The sequence below is a fragment of the Felis catus genome, chromosome B3, assembly GCF_018350175.1.
Source record: "Felis catus isolate Fca126 chromosome B3, F.catus_Fca126_mat1.0, whole genome shotgun sequence".
NCBI lineage: Eukaryota > Metazoa > Chordata > Mammalia > Carnivora > Felidae > Felis > Felis catus.
The window spans coordinates 4737717-4754883 of NC_058373.1; the positions used below are offsets into that span (position 1 = coordinate 4737717).

A 17167-nucleotide genomic window follows, 5' to 3' on the forward strand; every position below is an offset into this window, starting at 1 on the left:
CCCTTGCCCACCCACAAAGTCAAGTGCCATCTCCAGGCTCTAAACCCTCCAGCTGCCCAAACTCTCCTGCCTGACCTCCGCAACTTTCTGCCCTTTCCTTGCCAGCCCCTCCCCCTTCCCCTCCTCAGCTGCCACTCCCCACCCCTCCCAACCCCACTTGGAAATCATATTCAAAGCCCTCCTCCATAGACCATAGAGCTTCTCAGGAAGCAAAACCTACCCTCCTCCTCAGATACAAAAAATATTCAGCCCTGTCTATGCACCATGGGTCCTAGGGAGAAATTCCAAGCAAATTGGTCTAAGGACCAGAAAGTCCCAGAGGAAAATGGGAATTGTATACACAGTGTGCCGTGGGCTATAACTGAAAGAGGGGGGCTGAGAAACAGTGGAGCTTCTCAGTTTCATAAATGAATGTCCCATCAAGGAGCAGTTGAACCACTCTGCAAGCATCAAAGGCATGAACTATCCCCATCTTCACAGAAAATAGAGGCAAAAGACACACACACACACGTGTATATATGTACATAAACACGCACATATATATATACACTACACACATACACACGTGTATATAGACATACACACATGCGTGTATATGAATACATATATACACACACGCATACACACACGTATATATACACACGCATACACATGTATATGTACATATACACACGTGCGTATGAATACATATATACACGCGTGTATATGAATACATATGTACACACGTGTATATACACACGTGCATACACACGTATACATATACACGCGCGTGCACACGTGTATATATACACATGTGTATACATATACACACATATATACGTAGGTACACACACACGTGTATATATGTACATATACACACACAAATACCACGGCCACCTATGAAATGATGGTGCTGCCGGACCTCTGTCATGTGAGCACATGCCAGGATGGGGGCTTTTCCCAATCAGAACTAACCTAAATGGCTTTATCATCCCTTTGCCCCATTCTCCATACAATCAGTCATATAGATATTGACTTTTTTAGTATTCATGCACTAAAAACTCAATTTCAATTTGCAATAATAAATATAAAAATAAGAGCATTTTCAAAGGCCAATGCACTACACAATGAACTAGCTCAAGAACTCATCTGCACCTAGGTCCCTAATGAAAAGACACCTAGGGAACAGAGGGATCTGAAGATGCTTCTGAATTATCACGTGAATGGTTCAAACTTGGAAAGGCCTGACAAAAGCCCAAAGAAAGATACTTAGAGAAGAGCCAGACTCTGTCTGAAAAAGCATAAATCTGATGGAAATGATAATAGAAACAAATGCAAACAAGTGATACTGCCTTTGAGGGGAGGGGGTGGAGAGGGATCATTTCCATTTTTTGTGTGTGACTAAGGACCAAAAGTCAATAAGTAAATAAAACAATTGAAAAGGAGAAGAAATGCAGTTAAGAGTTCTTGCCTTTAGGGAGGTCTCCTCTCTTTGATATAAACCTATAAGGAACAAGAAGGTAAAATCTAGCCCAGCTCAGGATCCTCAGAGATTTAAGCCACCACCCCCTCCCCCCATTTGACAGATGGGAGTATTGAGGCCAAGAAAGATCAATCAACTTAGTTATAGAGCTTCTGGTTTCTAGTCACTGGCTTTCTTCATTCTAGCACATTGCCAGGGGGTTCAGTCAAGGAAGTAGGCGTAACCCCCTGAGGAAATAATTCTGCAGAAGCAGAAGTCTGTAGGCCCGAGACTCTTCCTTGCACTGACGAAGAGGGAGATTTATTAAATGTTAAACAGGAAACGGGTTAAGTAAATTATGTTGATTTGAAAATGATTACAATGATTGAAAATGAGGATTTAAGGGCTATGTAGAAACACGGAAAATGCCCAGATACAATGTTAAGTAGAAAAAAGTAGGGTACAGAATCAGAGGCAATGTGGTGCTCCTCGCACCCGAGTGAATCCCAGCATTGCCCGCAACGAGCTCTGTGGCCTTAGGGAAATTACTCAACCATTCTGAACCTCCAAAGAATCCTAGTGTTTTGAGTTTTGAGCCTACATAAGAGAATGAATGGAAGAATAATGTCTGTCATATGGAAATTTTCAATTTCCGGTTGTTACCATAATCACATCATATTCAGCTATGAGCTGAACAAGAGTCCAGTTGGAAAAGCGGTTGGAAAGAACTGGAAACTGATAAGGCAGTAATAAAAACAAATGCAAAGGTAAGATGGGATTATAAATACACACGTTTTTTATTTTCTCTAACAATGTGATGCCATTTTCCAATAAGAAAAATGCATTTAAAAGAAAAAAAGAAAGAAAGAAAGAAAGAAAGAAAGAAAGAAAGAAAGAAAGAAAGAAAGAAAAGATAAAAGCATTTTAAATAGGGACCTCAAAAAAAAAATCCTATTCTTGGGACCTGGCTCCTAGTTTGCTCCTTCCTCCAGAGGGGCCCAAGGTTCCCAGCACCTGGTTCCTAAGGCTGCTGTGGCATCTGTTCATGGAAAAGGTCAAGAATGGCCTGGATCCCTTGGAAAACACGGCCGGGGAAGGGGGGCGGGTAATTGAAGGGGTGATGACACGGCACATCCTAGAATCTAGAACATTCTGTCTTGCTCAGAGTAGACCCTGAGACAACTTTGTAGCGACCAGTTGAATCAGACTCTTTCATTCCCACGTGCATACGTGCATGCACTCACTCACTCACTCACTCACTCGAACACTCTTGGGACCGCTACGGTTTGCAAGGAACGGTGTGAGGAGCTTTCAAAGAATTAGACTGACCCACTGGATGAATTTGAAACAATCTCCATTGCGGAAGTGGAAAAAAAAAAAAGCAAGCTTCAGAACACTGCATAGAATGCTACCATTTGTATTAAAAATAGATATATAAATATACATATTTATAAACTTGTAAATGCATAGAATTGCTCAGAAAGGGTACACAGGATCTAGGTAACAGTGATTAGTTCTGGAGGCGGGCTGGGGAACTGAAGGCTGACCGCCGATAGGAAGCTTACTTTCCATTGTATACTCACTCTTTTGTATTGTTTGGATGTCTTACCGTGTAAATGTATTAATTTTTCAAAACAACAACAAAAAATTTAAAAACGAGTTAAAGAAAGTGCGCCCAGAGCGGAATATACAGTGGTGAACAGGGCAAGCAGGGGTTCCTCTGTCTCAGGGAAGGCAGAGTGTGTCGAGAACTCGCTAAGCCACAACTGTGAAGTTTTCAAAACCAGACTGTTTACATAAGTTAAGGGAACAGTTCTTTCTACACCAATTATAGTAATTCAGCACATCATTTTACAGAGATAAAGCAGTTGGAAAATAAATACGAGTCATTTGTCAAGCCTTAGAGTGTATTAAGTTGTAGTTTCTACAAGGGTGGGGATCTTATCTGTTTAACTTGATCAGCAGAGTGTTCACTCCGGCTAATGTGCAGATAAGTGCTTGTTACAGCAAGCGTTTTCTGATGATAACAAACGATATGATAGCACACCCATTAAAAACATCTGAAAAAAAGAAAAGATCGGAAGATACTGGACCCTGAGGGAACCATGTTTTCTGGGATGGTCCCCCCCACCCCCGCCCTGAAAAACAGTCTTCAAATGCAAGATATACCCCAATGTGAATGGAAGGTCGGGGAAACACTGCCCAGGCTGCAGAACATCACGCACGGAAGTTTCGCACAGGGCTCTCCTTGGGGTGACTTGGCACAGACTGACTGCAGAGAGAACCTGGCGCTCCGTGGGGTACCCGACCACAGGGGAGGTAGGAAGGCAGGTGTGTGGGTGGCTGCGGAGTGCCACTGAGCTGGTGGCCAGCCAAAGCAGCCGGGGCACTGAGGAGGCACAGGGATTGACACCGTGGACTTGAGGATCCCGCGGGCTTGACTCGGCACCAGCACTTACAGGCGGCCCAGCGGGTTATTTGACCTCTCGGAGCCTCGGTTTTCTTTCTGTGAGATCCTCGTGAGGACTAAATGGAAACCACCGGCAAGTATTTAGCAAGATGTGGGGCGCGCTAGCAGGGTCTGAAGTGCCATCGCCGTCACTGTTGCTACATGATGGATACGTGTCCCGGGCAAGTTATCGCTGACCATCCGCATCCAAGCCTGAACAGCAGGTGAGGTGCGCCCCACCCTCCATGCCCTAAAGGCAAGAATCCTTTACGTTTATATAGTGTTGCACAAACTTAGAAAAGGTCCCACACTCCTCATCCCACAAAAGCCTGTGAAGCGAGATGGAGGGGAGTCACCAGGACTATTTGGAAGGGGGGTGGGTTTGCTAAGAGCCAATTAGGGGCGGAACCCAGGCTGTGGCCCAGGCTTCCTGGCGAGGGGGTCGGTCTTTTCACCCCACACCGCTCCGGGGAAAGAGAGCTGGATCTGGGTCAGGACAGGTGGTCGTCGAGGCTGCGAGGTCACTACCCCCTCCCCCACTCCACCCACCACTATTTCTGAGCGGGAAGAGAGGCAACAATCCATGTCAAACCCTTCTCAGGGCCTCCTCTGTGATCTGTCCCTTCGAATGGACCATGGGGGGCAGGGCGGGCCCCGCAGCGGAACCAGGAAAGGGATGACAGCCCACGTGGGGTGGCCTCAGCGTCTGCAGGTGGCCGGATCGGGCCCAGCTTGCCTCACTGCCTGCCTGGGAAGCAGGGACGGCAGGGTCTGAAACGGAGGCGGGCTCTTAGCGGTGCCCCGTGCCGTTCGCATTTCCACCGGGATCTGACAGAAAATGTACTTTTTTTCAATTGTGAAAAGGTCAGGCATATTTATCTGACAACTGATAGTGCCTCCCTTGAAAGAGCACCTGTAAGAACTCAGCCAGCACCCGCCTCCCTCTGCTGTAATGGACGCAGCCGGACCAGCCCCACACCCCGGCCATGCAGGGCTGCAGCCACGGCTTGGGTCAGAGCCCAGAGGTCACCTCCACAGGGCCCCGACTCTGCCAGCAGTGAAGACGACCCAGCCTCCCGTCTGATCCCGAATCTCCACACCAGAGAGGTCCCTGTGGCAGCAGCAACAGCAAGGCCTCCCGAACACAAGATAACTACAGAACATCCCCCCCCCCACCCCCCCCCACCCCCCCGCGGCCACCGGTTTGTAGGAAAGGGAGAGGCGCCCGGAACATTTCAGTGGGCCCTAATGCCAAGGCTGCTGACCCCGGGGAGGCCTTGCAGGTGACGCTTGACCAGTACAAAGACCCTCCCCTCACGCCCTTGCAAGGTTTCTAGAGGACCAAGTTCCGAGCCGCTGGTTTCCTAACCACGGCTCCAAGAATCTGGGGAGGACCTTCCTGGGACGGCAGGACACTGCTCTCCCCTAGAGATGGGACAGTGACAGAAGTGTGGGAGAGACTCTTACACGCAGCAGGGTAGGGCCAGGCTCACCTGAAGAGGAATACAAGAGCCCACCTGCATGGTAAGAAGAGTTTTTATTTGAAATATAGTCTGAGCAACATGAGTATAGCCAGGAGGAGGAGGGGCCGGCCTGCCCGGAGCGGCGGCCTCTCTAATGGCACAGGAGCGAGAGTACAAAGATCCCAGTGTCCGTGTGCCCCCAAGCCCACTTGTCAGGAAAGGCGGAACAGCAGCAGAACAGGGGCGCACAGCTCCTTCTGAAGGGGGTGTGCCTCTCGGTGCCTGCCTGCCTGGGCCGCGGCGCCTGCCCTCCCGGGGTCCAAACACCAGCGTGCTGCACAACCTTCTCCCACCCGCACAGACAGGAGGGGCCCGGGTGACAATTCTCCAGGACCGTTTTTGGGGGAAAAGAATCCGAGAAGACAGGAAGGAAGGGCAGGGTGATTGAGGGCCCTCCGCAGGCCAGCCCGGGCGGAGCTCCCCAGGAAGGACCGCGCCGGCAGCCTCACCCCCTTCTCCGGCTCCGCTGGCAGGAAGCAGAGCGGCCCGTCTGCAGCCCGCGAGAGCTCCCAGGAGAGCCCTGGCTGCAGGCAGCGGGTGGGGACCTCCCGGAAGAGCCCAGCGCCCAGGGGTTTCAGGCCAAGACGACGGCGCTGGGGCCGGGCCACGTACGCGGCCTGGGGTTGGAAGGACACAGACAAGAGCTGGGGTACCAAGAAGCAGCACAAAGCCATAAATAACAGAAGCAAATTCAGAGCTGTCAGGGTCCCGGGTGACCGCACACTGCCCGGGGCTGGGGGACACCCAGACCCCACAGCTCAGGGCGGGCACTGCTCCAGGGCACACCGGGGCAGAGCCTCGTATCTCCCACCGTCCCCATGGCACACGGAGGACGCCCGGGGCACCCCTCCGGCCACGCACGCTGCCACACCTCCGGTCACACCTGAGGGGGCGGAGCGTGGCTGTCCTGGTCCTGAGAGGCCTGTGGTTGACTCTGAGCGTCCTGGGCTCCGTCCTCCTCAGGAGCCGGGCCTGGCGACCTCGCCTCTGTGTCGCCCAACAAAGGCTCTCCGGCACCTTCTTCCAGTCCGTTCTCCCTGGTCTCCATGGACACTTCCTCCCCGGAGCCCTCCTCTGGCTCCGCGGCCTCCGCCACCGCCTCCGCATCCTCCTCCTCCTCCTCCTCCTCCTCCTCCTGGTCTCTCACCTTGTGGACGATGTAGAGGTGGCGGCTGAGGGAGCTGGCAGAAGTGTAGCACAGGCCGCAGAGGAGACACTGGGCCGTGGAGCTGTCCGCCTGGTGCTGAGGTATGTGGCTCTGAAACTCGAGCCCCGAGTCTGTGGCAAAGCTACATTTCGCACACTGGAACAGGGACTTGTGCCTTTTGGTGGAAGAGACGGCCGCGCCATTGCTGGTGCCCGAAGAGTCCCCGGCTCCGCTGCCCGGTCTTTTCAGATGGCTCACCTGGAGGGGGAGGCAGGGTGAGTGGGGTCCCAGCCCAGCCCAGGCCCCAGAGCTGAGCTGCACACCTGAACGGCACAGCCCCCACACTCGCAGAATCACCCCGCACCCCCCCACACGTCCCCCCCACCCAGGCCAGGCTCGCCCTGGCCCCGAACCGGGTTTAGATCTGGTTTCTTTCAGGTTTTTCTGTTGGCTGGTGCTTTGTCTAATGTAACGTATGTGTGCGGCCCCACGTTCCAAAGACATGGGACGGGCATGTTCTCTGCTCTCCACAGAACACCCTGCCACCTGGCTTCTGAGGCCCCTCCAAGAGAGAGTCTCTGTGTGCACAAAGATAAAACTGTCATCTCTGGGGCACCTGGGTGGCTCAGTCAGCTAAGCATCAACTCTTGGTTTCTGCTCAGGCCATGATCTCAAGGTTCATGAGATGGAGCCCCACGTCGATCTCTCCCTCTCTGTCCCCTCCCCCCCCCACGTGCTCTCTCTCTGTCTCTCTCTCCCTCTCTTTCAAAACAAATGAACATTACAAAAAGTTTTTTAAAAAGACTGTTGTTTTCTACAAAATGATAGCACTACATGCACACTCTTCCTCCCCCTTTTTCTACTTAATGACATGCGTTGGCCATCGTCTACATGAGGGCATACACAGAGACTTCCTTCCTCTAACACTGACAATGACGAAGCATCCCCGCTGGCAGACATTCAGTTGTGTTCCGTCATTATCACTGCACACAGCCCTGCAGCGAATATCCTTGCACACACCTCCTCAGGCGCGAGGCCGAAGCTACAGGGCAGACAAACCCTAGGGACGGAATGATGGCTCCAAGGGCACGTGCATTTGGAGGGGGGTGTGCGTTTTAATCACAGGCAGATGTTGCCAGAATGTCAACTGACACCCCACCTGCTCTGTGCGGAAGGGCCTGCCGACCAACGCTCTCCCTGAGTGGCCGAGAAGGAACGCCCTCGAAGTCCAGGCGGCTCTCAAATTCCCCCCAACATGCCTGACCCTCTGAGAAGCAGCCCTCCCCACCATGGAGCAGGAAGGGCCTACAGTGGAAGGGAACCAAGCGGTTCTAGAAGTTCAGCAGAAATAATGGGAATAGGGCACGAAATGGGGGCAAGGTCACGGGACGAGGGCCCAGGCTAGCAGGGGTCTGCACCCAGCCCCTCCCACAACGACTGCGTGTGTGTGTGTGTGTGTGTGTGTGTGTGTGTGTGTGTGTGTGTGTGTAAGAGAGACACTCACTGCCGTCCTCGCCTGACAGGCAGCCCTGCCCTTCCCCCTGACCCAGGACTAGTGGGGCAGAAACAGGACAGTGAGTGTGAACGCACTCCAGTGTCCACACAACATGACACACAGCTGAGGAAAGCATCCCAGTGACAGGGAAACCACAGGAACAAAAGGCTGATGGGCCGTCTCACAGATCTTTGTCCCTGTCCTTTACCTGCATGCAGTCCCCAGGTGGGTCACGCATGACTAGAGAATGGCCTACATTGAGGGAAGCTGTGGCTGCTGGTTGCTCCCCGGAGCCCTCCTGCTGGCCCTGCAGCTCAGGGGGCTCACTGAGCAGGCGCCTCCAGGGGCAGGGGCCCCCGCACTCACCTGAGGGGAATGTCCACCCGGAGGTCTGACTTTGGACGTCTGGCTCAAATCAGGGTTTCTGATACCGTGCATAAGGCTGATATGGCTCTCCAGAAGGGAGGGCCGAGGAAAGCTGGGGCTGTCCTCTGTGCAGTACCTGCAGCCGAAGAGACTATGTAAGAGGACAGGCTCCGAGCACCCCTGGCAGGAGCTGAAGCTGCTCCTGGCTCCAGGGGACAGTCTGGAGCAGGCAGAGAGCTGGCTGGGTGGTCATCGGGCTGGCTGGGCGGTGCTGGGCTCCCAGAGAAGGTCAGCTGACGAGCCGGCCAAGGTGGCAGACAACAGCAGCAGGTCTCACAATATCTGTGCTGGCCCTGAGCCAGGTCAGCAAGGAAGAGGCCAGGCTATGTCCCGAAGCACAGACACGACGCGGAAGCCTCTCGGCCAGACGGGGCACAGTGACACCGCCAGCCCTCCGTCAGAGCAGCGGGCAGTGCGGCCCAGGGTCAGGGAGGTACGAAGGGGGAGGGCTCAGGGGCCAGCAGGTTCTAGAAGCTGGTTCCCTACCAGCCCTGCCTTCTGACTTAGCCACAGCGTTTTCCCATTAGAAACCCGCTCGTATCATCTTGCTTCCGACCCCTGATCTCACAGCAGAGAAAAGCCCTGGACAGACTTTTTGAATTTCAGGCCTCCCGGCTCCCGCCTCCAGGGACTCACCCGCAAGTGTAGACTTTCTTCACGGTGTCGTGGTTGTTGCGGATGTGTTTGCGCAGGCTGTTGGGGGTGTGGAAGGACTGCTCACACTGCCGACACGGGTACCGCTTCAACGTCTACGGGAGAGGACGGGATGCAAAGCATCAGAACCGTAAGACGGTTCTGGGTATGTCTTTCTACTCGGGTGACGCAGGCAGAAAGGGGGTGCCCCAAAGACCTCGGGATCTGTGGTACCCACCCTGCCCCAAGCACCAGGAACCCTAAGGGGTCAGCCACACAAGGGGGCTCTGAGCCCACAGACGTCCAGAGAGTCTGGCACTGCACTGTGACGACGTGACGACACTGACCCGACCGTGGCTCTTCTTCATGTGGGACACGTAGTTCTCCCGATCAGGAACCCACTCCTGACACTCCTGGCAGGTCCAGCCAGTGTTCCTCAGCCGGGGCCTGGCCTCGGTCCTGCGATGGGCCTCGGGCCTGCCCCAGCGGCCGGAGGGCAGGGAGCTGCCCCGAGCGGCCACGCTGGCGGCCGGGGGCTCGGTGGGAACTCGAGAGCCAGGCCGGCTCGAGGCCGTGTCCGACGAAGACTGGAGGCTGGACAGCTCGTCCACGTTTCGGGGAACACCGTGGGTGCTCTGGGGATGGGGAGAGCGATTACTGACTGGGCGAGGGGAAAGGTGCACAGAATCAGACCCCCCCGCCTGAGGCGCGCGTCCTCCTCCCCAGCCTCCTTCCCTAGGGCACCCCACCTTGACGTGCTGCATCAACTCCGGCTTCTGCAGGAACAGCAGTGGGCACTCAGGGCACTTGAAAACGCCCACCTGCGTCTTGCTGGCATTCTGATAAAAATGCTGCTGAATGTGTCTCTTCTTGTTGAAGACCATTTCACAGGAGCACTTATAAATGAGCCTGACGAGACAAGCCCCGGGGCGTGAGGTGGCCAGGCTCTTGTGGGCACAACCTCCACCCCCACTCTGCTCTCTCTGAAACGGGGTCCACTCCGGGGAAACACTACTCTGAGCCGATGTGGATACCCCCCTGCCTCAGGATGTCTTCAGTGACCTCCAGGCACCTCTTCCCCCAGCCCCGGCTCCCTGGTCCGTCCCAGAACCCCCCCCCCCCCTCCGCCCGTAGCACCTAGGCCACTGAGCTCCACCCCACGGGCCTGCTGACCCTGGAGCTGCACTCACTGGGAGGGTCTGTGGGGCTGGGTGGGGTGCTGAGAGGCGCTGTGGTCCGCAGTGCTGCTGGCAGTCTTGAAGGCCATGGGGCAGAATGCACATTTGTGGAAAACCTGGCAGTGTCGCTCCTGGATGTGGCTTTTCAGCAAGGCCAAGGTCAGGTGGACGACCCCGCAGTGGATGCACCTGGATGACAGGAGGGGGCGGGGGTGTCAGACCCAGAAGCAGCGCTGGTAAGGGAGGGATGGAGAGCAGGGACAGAGCCATCTCCGGGACTCTCTGTGTCCCCCTCCCTTGGGCACTGTCTTCCATCCTCCACACCTATGTCCTGAGAGCCTGCCTGCTGCCATCTGGCACAGTGCGGTCACCCAGGACACCCAAGCCCAAGGCTATGCCTGGTAGAGAAGGGGGGGAGAAACCCGCCCCTCCCCTCACCGGCCACAGGCCATGCTTCTGCAAACCAAACATCTGAGCCCAGCTGAGAGAAGCTGGCGGGAACGGAGAGGGAGAGGAATGGTTCCAAAATGACACAAACAGCATCCTTTGAAGTGTGACACGACGGCAGGAGTCCAAGGGAAACTTCGGGAGGAGGCTACAGGAAGCCTGCGCCTTCCCGCAGGCTGGTACCCAACGTGCAGGGACGGCCACTTAATAAACAGTGCAGCTAGAAACGCGGCGCTCAGCACGGGCAACAAGCACATTCAAACACACAGCCCTCAAAGCCCAGGACGGAACCCTCCAGAGCCTGTCCGGGGAGCTTCAGTGGCGGCGGGAACGCTCTACGCTGGACTGGCCACATGGCAAGCGGATCTAAATAAAATAAAATAAGACACAGTGGCCAGTCACGCTGGCCACACGTCAAGGGCTCCACAGCCAGATGTAGCTGGTACCATTCTGCGCTGTGGGGCTCATGACTGTCGCAGTGTCTCCTGGGTGGCACAGTGGATAACTTTTTACTTCTTCTCCCAGGTTGTATTTCCTGAGCTTTGTTGGCTGAATATATCACTTTTATAATGTATGAACAGTCTTAGGCCATTTTTTCTGAAATGGAGGCATTCTGAAACTTTCAACTTCAAAACCTCTCTCCATAAACGCCGCCTTTTCTTTTCTCGGGATCACGGGACCATGTGACCTCCATGGCATCCTGCATCCATTCCAGTCCCTAGACACACACCCAGGTCTCCCCTCCATGAGAAAACATCTTCCCTGCTCCTAGCCACTCCTCTCAAGATAACTTCTTTCCTCCTTTCGTTGCAGTATTACCTGACCCCATAACCCTGACATCCCAGTAAGCACTAGAAGAGAGGCTATTGCTTTACTGAAAAAAAGGACATGGCTTCACTTAAAAATTCTTTGGCTCCCAAATATGACCCCTCAATTCAGTACGTGAGCCCATTTTCACAGTCCACATAAATCATCACAGAATCCTTTTCTGTGCGTTTAGGGGGGTGGGCGGGAGATGGGACCACCTTTGCGAGCTTAATCGGTTACGAGAAGCAACCCAAACAACCAGAAAGCTGTTGGCAGTGATCTCTGAGGTGCACTCACTAGTAAATCTGTACATTCTTTAAATTAAGTGTTTCTAATGCAAACTACTTAATTATATTTTCTTTTCTCTCCTGCTAAACAAAATAGTGACCAACTTCTAGCACACAGAAGTACTTCCATACCATAAGGCATCACAAGGAGGAAAAAGTCCACACATTTCCAAATTCATCCAAAGTGGCCGAGTATACCTGACACGTGGAAAGGATCTTAAGTAACCATATTTGTGCAGTTTGACCAAACTTCAGCAGGAGGAATATACTCTTCAAAAATGCAAGGGAAAATCCATTCTATTTACCTTACAGACATTCTTCAAAGAAACCTCAATGAAAGTAAAAACATGAAGGTTTAAAGGGACGTACATCAGCTTCAGTGAAAGACTGAATCAAGTAGGGTTTACAAATTGATGAAAAAGCACTCAGAAGACAAATCTGACCCCACAACACAGCTCTTCACCAATTTTTTAAGAGAACATAGATAACTATGGAATCATATGTTGTGAAATATGTAAAATTTTAGAAAAAACAGAGTAGTAAAATACTTAATTGTCCTAATAATCACAAATAAGAAAATGACATATCATTAGGAACAATCTAAATTTGCTCCTTTATGACATCATTGGTCGCTCTCCAAATTTTCAACAAAGAGCAGAATAATTTATATAATTCTAAAATATGTATATAATGTATATACCCCTTTTACATAAAATACATACACATAAAACACATACAAAATGTACAGGACTTTGACAATGTCTTCAAGAAAAAGCAAAAATAATACAAAACAAAGTAATATTGTAAAACCCAATGATATGGAACATAGGTACATTTTCAGAATTCACTAAAAAATATCATACCCACACGATGGGAGAAAATATTTGCAAATCATGTATCTGACAAGGGACTTTTACCCAGAGTATACAAAGAACTCTTATAACTCAACAGTAAGACAATTAATAATCCAATTTAAAAATGTGAAAAACGACATTTCTCCGAAGAAGATACACAAATACCAAACAGAAAAGATGCTCAACACCACGAGCCATTAGGAAAATGCAAATCAAAACCATAACGAGACACCACTTTATACCCACAGGGATGGCCATCAGAGGTCAGACCGTAACAAATGCCGGTGAGGATGCAGAGAAACCAAAAATCTCCTACCCTACTGGCAAGAAGATAAAAATGGTGCAACCATTTTTTAAAACAGTCTGGCAGCTCCTCAAAAAGTTAAACGTAGAGTTAGCAGTTGACCCAGGTATTCTAGTCCTAGGTATATACCCAAGAGAACTGAAAACATATGTCCACACAATAACTTACAAGTGAATGTTCATCAGTGGCATTATTCGTAACAGCCAAAAGGTGGAAACCCAAGTACCCATCAACTGGTAAACGGATGAACAAACTGTGGTGTATATACATATACAATGGAACACCATTCAGCCACAAAAAAAAGAATGAAATGCTGATATATTACAATATGCATGAATCTTGGCTAAGACTACATATTATATGATTCCATTTCTATGAAATGTCCCAAAGAAGCAAATATAGGAGGCAGAAAATAAATTAGTGTTAGGGGTGGGGGAATGGAAGGGTTATGAATACAGAGTTTCTTTTTGGATGATAAAAATGTTCTAAAATCTGTGGTGGTGACTGTACAGCTCTGTAAATATACTAAAAACCATTGAGTTGTACCTTTAAAATGGGTGAATTGTATGGTGTGTGAATTATGTCTAAATAACGCTAATACAAAAAAATATATGTGAATAGTTGAAGATCTTAAGTGCCACGAATACTATGTTAGCATACACATCTTCTGAGTTCAACCACGGATCACCGAAGATTTTACTGTCAAAACCGTCAGGAAGCCATCTGGCTGAATCGCATTACATTTGTGTCTGATGTTCCTTACAAGAAGGCTTGATAAACTGAATTGCTTTTAAGACACTATGTTTCCTTTTAGTCTTACAGAAGAAAGTAAAACAAAACATTGAATTAAGAGACAAAAAAAAAAAAAAAAAAAAAAAGCCATGAATCCATATGCTATTAGAAATGCCTTGGATTTAAAATTCAAGGACAAAAACCCAAGCATTGCTTGCATTTTTATTGGGCTGGATTTGATCTTGGAGCAAGCAGCACACGCTTAAGTCAAAGTTGGAAAGGTGTTTTCAAATGTTACACCACACTGTAAAAACACACATTCAGGTGTTTAGTTTAACAATGTGGCCCAAGGGGCGCCTGCCTGGCTGGCTCATTGTGTGGAGCACACAACTCTTGATCTTGGGGTCGTGAGTTGGAGCCCCACGTTGGGAGCAGAGATTACTTATAAGAACAAAAAAGGACTGGGAGCTGCCAAGCACTGCTCCTCTGCAGCATGGTGGTGAGGGCTGTGTGACCCCCTGCTCTGTCCTGCTCCTCTGGCACAGCAGCTTCTCCACTTCCCTAACGTGCACGAGAAACTAGTCCACATTTCAACATGCTTCCACCAAGACAGAAGCCTGGGAGTCGCCACTCGCCCCTCCCCACTCTCAGCCTGGTCTACCAGCTCCCATCAAGCTCTAACGCTTTACTCCCTAAAGCCTTCCGGGACCCATCTTCTCTCTGTCCCCACAGCCAGAGTGCTGGGTGCTTCATCTGGACTATCACACTCGCCCCTCAGCCAGCCTCCGGGCTCTCCCCTCTCGAGCACACACGTCAGCTCCCCATAGTGATCTTCCTGAAGCACAGGCCTGCAGGGACCACTGCCCTGTTACAAATCTATCTGTAGCCCCTTACTGTCCCCTGGAGAAAGTCTAAACGTCTACCAAGGAATACAAGGTCTTGCCTCGGCCTGGCCCTTCCAATGCCCTAGTCTCTTTTCTCTCCCCCTCCCCCGCCCAGTTCATCTCCACCCCCCCTCTACAGAAATGCCCTCTACAGGGCACATGGTCCCTGTAACCTTCTCTGTGCTGGATAACACACGAAGACACTCTCCCCTTTTCTTTGGCCTGAAAACCTAATACCTCCACTCTGAGGCTGTCCTGACCGCTCCTCTCCTGGGGCACTTCCCGTTCTGAGTTATAGTCACCTGGGCAGCTTTGTGACCCATCAGACAGAAGCCCCTGGGTCCTGAGTGTCTGGCATGCTGGTAAAGGCAATAATAAGTACTCAGAAAGAAAGTTACTAAATTAACTAAATCAATATTTTTTTTACTACCAAAGAGAAGAAAACCTTGCTAAATTGGTGCCGAATTAACTTTCAGATGTGAAAGTTATTAAGTAAACACATCAGAAGATGTAGAAACTCTCAAATGCAATAAATCAGTAAAGGGGGCCCGACTGAGCTGATATAGAAGTTACAGACCGATGAGTCTGGGAGGGAGTGTTCTTCCCCATTTTGATCTTTTTCCTGAAAATGACTTCTTGCCTACATTTATTTGACACATGGCGGGGAGATTCAGTTTAAAATAGAGTTTTCTTGGTTTTACTTTGAGACTGATCACTTTTTCCATCGTCAGGTTTTGCTGGTTTCTAACAAACTGACAAAAACTAGTCAACATAAAGACACCAGAGCTCTTTGGGTTTGGTGTCTTGCAGTTCCATTTGGTAATGGAAACTGAGAACATCTGAAGTACGACAATTAGGAAATGTATTATCATGATGGTACTGTAAGTTTAATATGCCAAACACAAAAGCTTTATCAGCAAATCAACTTTATATACTTTTAAAAAGCAAACGAGGGGCGCCTGGGTGGCTCAGTCAGTTGGGCGTCCAACTTCCGCTCAGGTCATGATCTCGCGGTTCATGAGTTCGAGCCCCGTGTCGGGCTCTGTGCTGACAGCTCAGAGCCTGGAGCCTGCTTCAGATTCTGGGTGTCCCTCTCTCTCTGCCCCTCCCCTGCTCACTCGCTCTCTCTCTCTCTCTCTCTCTCTCTCCCTCCCTCCCTCCCTCGAAAAATAAACATTAAAAAATAAATAAAAGTCAAACTAATCTCCCCCAAACTTCTTCTTTAAAGCTACATTTTAATGTTTAATTTTAGCTCTTTATTCTTGTCCCCCCTTTCTCTTCTTGTTCTCTACCACATGAAAATGCCTGTCTCTATTCCAATCAACATCACTGTCTGATGAGGTGGGATCCCAGGCCCCTGAAGACCGAAGGTCATGCTGGAGCACGCTCTGGCCCAGGAGCAGGACCAGCGCGGGGCAGCACCCACCTGTAGCCCACCTTGCGGGCGTAGTGCAAGCAGTTCTCCTTCACGTGGGTCTGGAAGTAGGCCGAGCGACAGAGGGCCCCGCACTCCGGGCAGCAGTAGGGGGACTTGTGGGCGTGGATCCGCTGGTGGGCACAGAAGCTGCACTGGTTGGGCAGCAGCATCTGGCACACCTGGCAAGTCTAAGAGAAAACACCAAGAAAGCCGTTCACGCAGGTGCCGCAGGCTCACGGCTCTCCAAGCACCGCGGTCTGGCTCCCCTGCAGTGTGGGTCAGAACAGCCCCCTCCTCCTGCCAGGCTCTCCTCCCACCCTCCTAGGACACTCGGGGCCCCTGGGCCTCGTGACAGGTGTCGACCTGTCGCCCAAGCAAGCTTCGCCTCTCACCTTATTCGTCAGAGACAGGACTGACGCTACATTCCCACAGACCAGTCCCGCTTCTAGGACTGCGAGTGTTTCTTCCCTCAGGCTGAGCAGAAGACCAGCTTTTCCCCTCCAGAGGCCAAAGGCGCTTCCCGAAGCCTCAGACCCCACTAGCTCCCAGAACCGCCAGGGCCTCCGCCCTCGCTCAGCAGAGGCAGTTACTGCGTGACACTGCTAGCCCGTTCAGGGACTTCCAGAGCAGACCTGATTGGCTCTCGGAAGCCCCGGGGCCAGGCGGCCGAGTGGCCTTGCCAGCGCCCACTCCCTCGGCCGGGTTTGCCCGCTCAGGGGTGTCCTGAGCCACAGCCGACCACACACACCTGCAGGAAAGGGCAGGACGGGCAACGGCTCCTTCGCTCCCAGACTCGGGAGAGAACCTGGGGGGAGAAGAGTCCTGCGGCCGCCCCCTGACGCCCTCGTGGGCACAGCCCCTCTAGTGGGCACAGCCCGGGGGAAGCAGCAGACTGAGCTGGCGCCCGAGGCAGGGGCCCTTCTGGGTCGTAAGGAAAGCGCAGCACTCGCTCCTCGCTGCGGCGGCCACTGACCTGGGCCCAGAGCTGTTCAGAGGGCCAGGTCGTTGGGGAAGACAGGAAAAGCAAAATCCAGAACGTGGAGCCTCGACAGGACATACCACCCAGTTTTTTCAACAAATAGATTTCAAGGGAAAAACAGAGAGAGAAAGGGAAGTTACAGATCAAAAGAAGTTTAAGAGAAA

General features: G+C 51.5%; 1 protein-coding gene across 7 annotated transcripts in view; it reads right to left on the bottom strand.

Annotated features, from left to right (window-relative positions):
- ZNF592 (zinc finger protein 592) overlaps nucleotides 1-17167 on the bottom strand; it is a 59551-nt gene that overhangs the window by 5251 nt on the left and 37133 nt on the right. For 5 of the 7 annotated variants that reach the window (XM_045058753.1, XM_023254887.2, XM_023254888.2 and 2 more), the window contains 7 exons: nucleotides 16034-16212; nucleotides 10305-10481; nucleotides 9864-10023; nucleotides 9462-9749; nucleotides 9118-9230; nucleotides 8422-8557; nucleotides 5409-6818 (listed from right to left, as the gene is read on the bottom strand). In XM_045058753.1, the coding sequence (XP_044914688.1) occupies nucleotides 6291-6818; nucleotides 8422-8557; nucleotides 9118-9230; nucleotides 9462-9749; nucleotides 9864-10023; nucleotides 10305-10481; nucleotides 16034-16212 (1581 nt within the window). In that variant the 3' untranslated portion in view covers nucleotides 5409-6290. Of the gene's footprint in view, nucleotides 1-2842; nucleotides 3502-5408; nucleotides 6819-8421; nucleotides 8558-9117; nucleotides 9231-9461; nucleotides 9750-9863; nucleotides 10024-10304; nucleotides 10482-16033; nucleotides 16213-17167 lie in introns of those variants that run through there. The other 2 variants (XM_011282771.3, XM_011282770.3) reach the window with 2 other exon arrangements.